We start from the raw sequence: 9,472 nt of genomic DNA, 5'->3' as shown, positions 1-9,472 counted from the left end.
ATATTCTACCTGCCTTCCTGATATAAATTACTATACATTTGATATGGTAATTAATTCTGAGACACTAATTTGGGCAAAGAGCACTAATGACTTGTTTAAGACTTGAAGCTAAAAGTTGAGGACTTGCAACTCGCTTGGGACTTGTCTGTCTTGACTCGGGACTTGACTTGGGACTTGTCTGTCTTGACTCGGGACTTGACTCGAGAATTGAATGCAAAGACTCGAGACTTACTTGTGACTTGCAAAACAACGACTTGGTCACACCTCTGATATTTAGCCTCCTCTAGTTTGGACGAGTCATATGATCTCTAGGCTGGGAAAAGAGTTGCTGGTGTTAGCAGGTTAGCAGAGGCAATCAGTATCAGGTTTACCTGAGAAACACGCCGATTCACAGTCTTTGACTCATTTACAGTTTTGTTTTTTTTCAACTGCTTGCACACATTTTCAAAACTTTGCCTCTTCTTTTCAAAACGTTACACAAAAATCCAAGAATTGCACACACAAAATGCAAAATGGCTCACATCTCTTGCAAAATGAAGCACTGCATTCAAAATATCACAAACACATCTTAAAAGCAAACATTTGTAAACACCTTTGCCAAAATATTAATTCCTGTTAGATTTTTGTGTGTTACATAGAGAATTGTGTGTTGTATTTTGCAAAAAGTGTTTTATGAAATTGAAAACTGAGTCAAAGGCCGAGAATTAGTGTCTGGTTTTGCAGATTTGGTGTGTGCTTCTGGTGTTTGAGTGTCAGCTTTCAGAAATTGTGTGACAAGTAAAGATTTTGTGTAAGCAGTTGAAAAAAACTGTAAGCAAACTGTCAGCTCTAAACAATAACGAATGTGACACAAATTTTGTCAGTTTTATCAAGGAATGTCAAGAACCTTAAACCTAATTCACCACCCAGTCATGATGAGATCAGATCTGAGTCTAGACCAGATTAGACCTGAGTCACAAATTCAGACCAAGAAGCGGGATCTCCACTTTAATGAACTGAAATAGAGAACAATGTAGCTTTAATTTCCCTTTCGGAGTCATGTGATTTCTCTCTAATGTTCAACCTGTGGTTGAAGCTGTTATCACTTTTATCTAGTGGATGTGTGTGAGCGTCATTCAGTCAGAGAACCAGACAAACAAACATCTGACGCTCAGACTGAAGAGTCACAGTTTGTGGTTGTGGGTTATTTTTCTCTTTGCAATCTCAAAAGATATTGTTTGTGTGTGTGCGTGTGTGTGTGTGTGTGTGTGTGTGTGTGTTTTAACATCAGACTGCCTCTCTGTTTTTCTCTTTGTCAAGAAAAACCCTTTCAGTTGCGAAACCTCAGTTGCACACAAACCCCAAACCTCATCTTCAGTTCCCAGCATGCACCAGGCTGCATCTCATGTTCATGGTTTCCCGCTCATCAAGAGGAAGGTGAGACACAAACTGTCTTTGTTGTGCTGCTGGAGTGAACGATACTTCATATTAATGATAAGAGAGCTTCACTTACAGTACAAGACAATCTTAGAGAGAGAAATACTTAAATTCCATTATTATTTTCATTCATCATTTCTTTTAGGTTTCAGTAATCATGCACCTGTTTCTCTGTGTAATCATATTTAAAAACATTCATAAAAATGTTGTGCTTTCAATGTTAGATATGAAAAGAGCTTTGTGATGAACTGTTTGTGGCAACTGCTGCAGTTTAATTCAGTTTGAAATGTGTCTAAACCTTAAATGATTTTGATATTAACACATTAATAAAGCACAGGATCACAAACACAACATTTCCTTCTGCTCCTGAGGTTTGGGATTGAATCTGCTTCTGTATTTCAGCATCAGATGTTTGAGTCTCTGTTCTTGGATGACTGATTGATTGTGTGTTCAGGTGATCACAGACACACGCGTGTCGGAGAAGCAGGTGTGTGAGGAGCAGAAGAAGCTGGAGGAGCATCTGCTGGAGCTGGAGAGGAGAGGAGTGCAGCTGGAGACTGAGATGAGGAGACGCACCAATGGTGAGAAACACAACAACAGATACGTTAATGCTCAGTGTTGTGGGTATCGCATTACAAGTAACACAAGTTACGTAATCAGATTACTTTTTTCAAGTAACTAGTAAAGTAACGCATTACTTTTTTAATTTAGAAGGAAATATCTGAGTTACTTTTTCAAACAAGTAATGCCAGTATTAACTGACAGCTCTCGTGTTGCCATGTTAAGAAGAATCAGGAGTAAGTGCATAGATGCTTTGTGCGCTGTGTGAACATGATGCTTACTGTAGTTCTAGACTAAATGTGAACATGCATTTATTCATCTCACTGAACAAAAACAGTATTCCTCAAAATGAATAAAAACAGTCAAATGAATTTATAAACAGACGTGAATTTACATTTCCTTCAGCCTGAGGTGTATTCATTTCACTTTTGGTGTGAAAGGGCTTTTACATTTGCAAAAGAAAAAAAAAGTTTTTTTTATATTAAAAACAAACAAGCAAGCCCTGCCCAAATTTAAAAAGTAACTCAAAACTAACGTAACGCATTAATTTCCATAAAAAGTAATTAAGTAACGTAATTAGTTACTTTTTTAGGGAGTAACGCAATATTGTAATGCATTACTTTTAAAAGTAACTTTACACTGTTAATGTTAATGCTAACAGACCAACATACATAGCTACTATAGAGGAGAGGAGTGTAGCTGGAGAGAGAGATGAGGAGATGCACGGATGGTGAGAAACACCTGAACCTCCTCACACAACAACATGCACGCTAATCCTAACAAACTCCCTAACCTCCTCACACAACAACAAGCTAATGCTAATGCAAAGAAATGAAAGAGACTGGCTAGCAGGTGTGCTAAAAGAGACATGCTAACAGATGTGGCAAACAGACAAGCTACAGACACAATCAACCCCCACATGAAAATATACTATAGTAATTTATAGTAAATAGGCTACTATATTGTTTTTGAACCATACTATAGTAAAGTACTTGAATTAATTTGTTGTGGTAATTCTATAGTTGCTGCGGTAATATAACAGCTATAGTAATATAAACAAATTACTTTACCTAATACTGTACTAAGTTTTCTACAACTAAAGGGTTTTATACTACAATACAGTTTACTGTAGTAAAAACTAAAGTATACTACAGTATTTATTACAGTTTATCAGTTCACTATAGTTAATACTACAGTATGCTGTAGCATTCATTAACAAAGTGCTGTAAATACTACAATACAGTATATGCAGCATAATACACTTTCCTGTAGTATGGTTCAAATTCAAAAACACTATAGTATTTAGTCTACTGTAAATTACTATAGTAGCTGCTAACAGACGCAGTAAACAGACAAGCTAACTGTGTGTGTGTGTGTGTTTGTTTATGTGTATGTTTCAGAGAGTCTTCTAGTCGACTGGTTCCTTCTGATTCATGAGAAGAACATGTTAGTGCGCAGAGACACAGAGCTGGTGAATATGTAAGTACAGACATTTAACACACATCACACAGATACACCACATGTTAAGCAGAATAACGTGTGTGTAACATGTAACATGTAACATGTGTGCATGCGTTTTTGTGACATATGAGGACACAGATTTGTATAATGACATGGGTATGACATAGGTATTACAAGGAGAAGGTGACTTATGAGGACATTACCCCATGTCCCCATTTTTCAAAACGCTTATAAATCATACAGAGTGAGTTTTTTTGAGAAAGTAAAAATGCACAACGTTTCCTGTAAGGGGTAGGGTTAAGTGTAGGGTTGGTGTAGGCAGGGCAATAGCACATACAGTTTGTACAGTATAAAAACCATACGCCTATGGAATGTCCCCACAATTCACAAAAACAAACCTGTGTGTGTGTGTGTGTGTGTGTGTGTGTGTGTGTGTTTTCAGGGTGAAGCAGCAGCATCTGGAGGATCAACAGGCTGATGTGGAGTTTGAGATCAGACGCCTCTTTAACAAACCAGGTGACCAGAAGAGCAAAAAATCATGTTTATACATGTGAATATGTTTGTGTTGATGCGATTTAATACTGATTAGTGTGAATTTTTCTCAGAAGAACATCAGAGTTTGCGGTGTATATGAACTGATCTGATTACTGTATGTCGTAGTTGATTGTGAATATGTGTGTGATTCTCAGAGCAGGACTTTAGCTCTGATGACAAACATCAGGAAGATCAGCTGATGTCACGCCTGCTGTCAATCATCCAGCAGAGGAATGACATCATCAGCAGCCTGGACCAGGACAGGCAGAGGTCAGAGGCCACATGATCAGCAGTGTGAGGTCACATGACAATCATGTGTTATTACTGATGGATGTGTTTGTGTTCTTCATCAGGGAGGAGGAGGAGGACTCGATGCTGACTGCTGTGATCCAGAGGATGGGTGAGAAACGGCCCTCTTTCTCTTTCTCTCTCACTGTCCTGTAGTTTTACTGCTTTAACACTCTCCATCTCTCTCTAGAGTTCCTGACGCAGACGGACAAACAGCTGGACAAATGCAGCAGGAGCTTCAAACGCCTTCAGATGTTCAAGAAATCCAGCCGTAAGACTGAAAACAACAGCAGAAGAAAGAAGAAAAACAGCTGAAGAACAGAAAGAGCCTGTTTATTAAATAGTGTCCAAAAACGGAAAATAAAAACACCCATCAGGACAAATTGAACTGTTTATTTAAAAGTTAATAAGCGTGTAGCATGGCCACCTCTTATCATTTCTATCTACCATTTTCTTCATTTTTATACTTATTTATTTGTGACATCGTTTATGTGTTTTTGTTTTTAAGCTAAGATGTCTTAAGCATTAGTTATTGCACGCTTCCCATCCAAACCACAATCTCATAATTGCAAGCCCTCCAGCTAAGCAACATCTCTTCCTGTTGTCTCTACTAGTGGGAAAAAATAAGCTTTTCACAGCTTTAAATCAACTGAACAAATTGCTTAGTATTTGATTCACTATTTCGAAGCGCAGGTGACGCCTGCTGGTCAAATTTTGTAAATGCAACTAAAACTCACCCGCAGGCTCAGTCTATGAATTTGCAAATCATTAAATGGCATTAAATATGACGTTTCTGTAAAATTTTCCTCGTTTTGTGTTTTGTTTTGTTCCTTGACAGGGCTTGACAGTACATCTCACTCATTTTTGTTTTATACACGCATTCATATTAAAATTAATCAATTTAAAATGAACCTACATTTATAAATCTGAACCAAGACATGTTAAAACATTAGACACTCATGGGTTCTCCAACTCAATGTCATATTTCTCGAATTTTAAAATATTTTCAGACCATAATGCAATGAAGCCTCATTTCCAAAAGTCACGTGACTTGCCGAGTTTCATTGCAAGCTCTTGAACCACTGATTTGAAACAAAAGATTTGTAAATGTTTAGTGAATAACAATATAAAACAGACATTTACATCATTTAATTGGTTTCATGCTTTGAGGGAAGTTGTGGTTCTTTGCGGCTTGTTTTTCTAAATTCTGCTGTGTAGGGGAGACTGGGTATGGTTGTAACATGGGGAAAGTTGTAACAACACCATTTCCACCTATCAGGGATAAGCTAGGAGTCCTATGATGATTTAATTATTTACCCATTTCCTCCCCGATCTTATATGAATGGTTGTCAAGGCTGTAAATAGATATATGCAGATTTTTTAACCCCTTAATTGTCACCGTCCCACCTGTGGGACGCTTGGCGCTCTTTTTTTGTTGTTGTCCTTTTTCTCTATCAAATCTTTTAGTAATCATCATAAATCATATATCATTTGAAAGCTTAGAAAACCTCAATTTTTTTCATATCAACTTCAAATTTGGAACATAACTTATTTAGACATAAGGCTTTAATTTTATACCAATTTTAGAGTAAAACATGTTATGTAAAATATTTATTATATATAAAATTAAATAAAATTAATATAGTGCATTTTCTTTAAAGTAAATTTAAACTACCATAACTTTTTGATACTTTAATTTTAACATTCCACTTTTGCGATAATCTGCTGATTTTCTTCTTTAAAAAGAGACCAACCTTATGTCTGTATTATAAAGTGTCTATAAATTACAACAATTTAAGTTTGGATAGTGCACCTGCATGCCTATTTTAAAAAATGGGGGGTGACAGTTAAGGAAATAAAGAAAAAAATGATTTTGGTGTAAGAATCCGATTTTTTTTTACCAAAACTATATTTTGCTTAATACTTAAACCGTTGCAGATTAAATCATATAACTTACATAAGAATAAATTATAGATTCTCAGGCAAAATGTGATGAATTTTTAAACTGCTAATTTCAAACCATTATGCTAATACAGCTAACTAAACATTGGATGACAGGGGTGGGGTAAGTTGTAACACATTTTAGCATTCCCTTACATAGAACTGAGAACTTTCATGTTGTCTGTATGGAGCTTTTTTGGCAGCTCAAAGCCAAAGGAAGTGTGGGTAATATGTGCCCTATGCAGTTTCTGCATCCACCAAGGCTGCACTCTAGGGTTAAAAACATTGGGTTGACATGAATCTGGTTGAGAAAAATCATACATAGACACAATGTCACACACGAATTAACACAGTTTTTTGTTAGATCTACATATTCTTTACCTCGGTAAACTGGAGTTGAGTGTTCAGTAAGCATAAATACTGTTATGGAAGTTTGTTCTATAGTAATGTAATTTACACACTCACACACACTCCTGCTTTGAAGAGAAAGTGGATTTGATCTGTGGTCATTCGTAGAAAGTGCACCATTGTTTTGTATTGTTGTTTTAGATTGTTTCAATAAACCTGTTTTTGAAGCAAACTTCATGGGGTGGCAGCTGTTTTTGCTTCTTTTGTCTGACTGTTACAACTCTCCCCAGTATGTGTTACAACACCCCTGCAGTGGGGTAGATTGTAACAAAGGCACTCCATGTATTTAACATCAATTTATAAGGGCTGTGATATTCTTGCAGAGGTTTGAATTGGTGACTTTTGTAGTGAACAAATGTGGGTGCTTTGTATAAAAGTTTGAACACTCTAGCTCAAAAATTCAGCGAGTTACAGATGCTGAAACAAAAAGTGTTACAACCATACCTGGTCTCCTCTGTTTGGCATCCATATCACAAAAAAAAAATGTATGGCTGCTTTCAAGCTGCTCCAGACAGTCAGGTATCTGAGTTTTACACAGCCTGTGCAGACATGTCAGTGTTTGTTTTCAATGTAGTCTTTATTTACCTCATCCTATTCAATTTTCATTTAATCAGTCAGTGTGCACGTCTCCTGCTGACAAAATCTGTAACTCACATCTGAGTTTCTGCATAACAATATAGCGCACGTACACCACATTGAAGTCTATTTAACATCTGCATTTATATCTGCAAGATGTAGCCTTTAAGATGATTTAAAAAGTAGGCTATGTAAAACTGACATCTTACAGATGTCTGTCGGATGTTTACAGATGCTTTCCAAATCAAGTGATCTTTAAGACGTCTTGCAGATTATTAAAATTAATTATATTAATTTAGCCTAATTAAACTATTATAATCTTAGAGGGTACTTCAAGTAAATATATTAGGCGAAAGAGTTTCAATAATGAAAAAGTTTTGCAATCCCTGCAATACATGAATAAGAAACAATGTGAATTTGTGCATTTTAATGTGTTTGAAAGGCAAAAAGCCTTCCAACGACATAGTAATACATGGTTAAGTAACCCACAGAGTGATAATTCAAATAAACATTAACGTGTTCATTAGTAGTTGATGCAATGTTGAAATGTTGAGTAAAAACTTCTTAAACCTGTAATGATTTTTGTGAATCCAGTGGTCAAATGCTGTGTGGCCACCTGACCAATGACTGGTCTTTGTGTGATTGTCCACAAAACTGGAAGACTTGCTGAGCTTATATAAACGGTAGGCATTTTAGAATGGAAATTGTACAAAATGAAAAAGAATTAGGGAGAATCAATAAATTCAGAATAATTTATTGCTATTGAGTGACTGAAAAAAAAGTAACTGCAGTCTTATTACAAGTATTTTAAAATGTAATGTAATCTAATTATATCCAGATTAAATGTAATTAGGTACTACCCAGCTCTCTCTCTCTCTCTCTCTCTCTCTCTCTCTATATATATATATATATATATATATGTATCTATATATATGCTTTTATTTACCTTTCAATCTCATGAACAAACTCATGTGAACCATCGCCTGAGGCAGTGGCACTATCTGTCAGGCAAAGGTAGACTTTTAAAAAACGGAAGAGGGACGCGTCCACTCAGTTATAATGGTGGCTATGACCCTGCTGGACTGGTAAATAATCAAGAGCCTGTGGAAATACTGTATGAAGATTTCAGATGTTTGTGTGTTATAACCAGGACATCTAAATACAATGATGTGTGACCACAAAAAGTCACACTCAGGATGTTTGGGGATGTTTGCCCAGAACCCACATAGTAAAGAATGGCAAAAACAATAAAACCAATACTTTTAACTTGTCACATAAAATCACTAAATCAGCCACAATGCTGAACACACATCCCCGATGTACACGCTAAACAAACAGCACATCATAGTTTAAGTTCTTCAGGCCTCGTATAAAAGATACTGATGTTTATGTGATATGGGCATGAATTGATGTCTTATGCCTTACGCTGTGGGTGAAACATTACACTAAATGTAGGTGGAAATTTCTATAAATAAGAATGTTTCATGTGAATATTTAAATAACAATGTTTAGGAAACCCTGTGCTTCATTATTATAATGCAGGGGTGCCCAACCCTGGTCCTGGATATCTACCTTCCTGCAGAGTTCAGTTCCAGCCCTGATCAAACACACCTGTCTGTAATTATCAAGTGCTCCTTCAGATCCTAATTAGCTGGTTCAGTTGTGTTTGATCAGGGTTTGAGCTGAACTCTGCAGGAAGGTAGCTCTCCAGGAACAGGGTTGGGCAGCCCTGTTATAATGGCATCACAAGCAGTTTTCTAAAATAAACATGTTTGTAGTTGCTGGATAATTAAGCTCATAATTATGCTTATGATTTTCTCTTCTGCAGGTCTTAAAGCTAAAAAAAAATATGATGATCTACTATATGAAAAGACTGATTCAGACTGTCTAAATTCACAGACAAATATAAAAGTTCATCATGCTGTATTTAGAACTGAAGTGAGTCTTTACAGTCTGTCATTTATTTGTTTTGTCGTCGTCTGTTAGTGTGTCTGATAATAATCTACTGTGTAATCAAATAATCTGACAGGCAGAGACATCACATCTGCAGATCATCACAGAGGATCTCAATTCATTCCTCAGCTCCTCCATCAGCCTTCAAAGAATGTAGGTCTTCACCAGCTGGTAAACTTTATCATGGAGAAAAAATGTAAATACGATGAGATGGAGGCTCAGAATATCTTCCTGTTGAAACACAAGGACAATAATATTGTCCGTCTGGAGAAGAGTTGGGAAAAGTTCATCAGGATCAGCTGTAGAAAAAAAAAAAAAAATTAAATCGCTTTCT

The 9,472-nt window shown here is 36.3% G+C and overlaps 1 protein-coding gene across 1 annotated transcript in view; it reads left to right on the top strand.

Annotated features, from left to right (window-relative positions):
* The window catches only part of micall1b.2 (MICAL like 1b, duplicate 2), a 10,260-nt gene extending 5,095 nt beyond the window's left edge, over positions 1 to 5,165 (top strand). The window contains exons 8-14 of the mRNA XM_016516856.1: positions 1,300 to 1,416; positions 1,871 to 1,997; positions 3,378 to 3,456; positions 3,881 to 3,954; positions 4,128 to 4,242; positions 4,326 to 4,372; positions 4,451 to 5,165. Of these exons, the coding sequence (XP_016372342.1) occupies positions 1,300 to 1,416; positions 1,871 to 1,997; positions 3,378 to 3,456; positions 3,881 to 3,954; positions 4,128 to 4,242; positions 4,326 to 4,372; positions 4,451 to 4,575 (684 nt within the window). The 3' untranslated portion in view covers positions 4,576 to 5,165. The remainder of the gene's footprint in view (positions 1 to 1,299; positions 1,417 to 1,870; positions 1,998 to 3,377; positions 3,457 to 3,880; positions 3,955 to 4,127; positions 4,243 to 4,325; positions 4,373 to 4,450) is intronic.
* Positions 5,166 to 9,472: the final 4,307 nt, after the last annotated feature.

Source organism: Sinocyclocheilus rhinocerous, unplaced genomic scaffold, assembly GCF_001515625.1.
Source record: "Sinocyclocheilus rhinocerous isolate Xijiao unplaced genomic scaffold, SAMN03320098_v1.1 scaffold3769, whole genome shotgun sequence".
NCBI lineage: Eukaryota > Metazoa > Chordata > Actinopteri > Cypriniformes > Cyprinidae > Sinocyclocheilus > Sinocyclocheilus rhinocerous.
The sequence above is the reverse complement of the archived record's forward strand: the minus strand, read 5'-3'. Positions and strand labels throughout refer to the sequence as shown.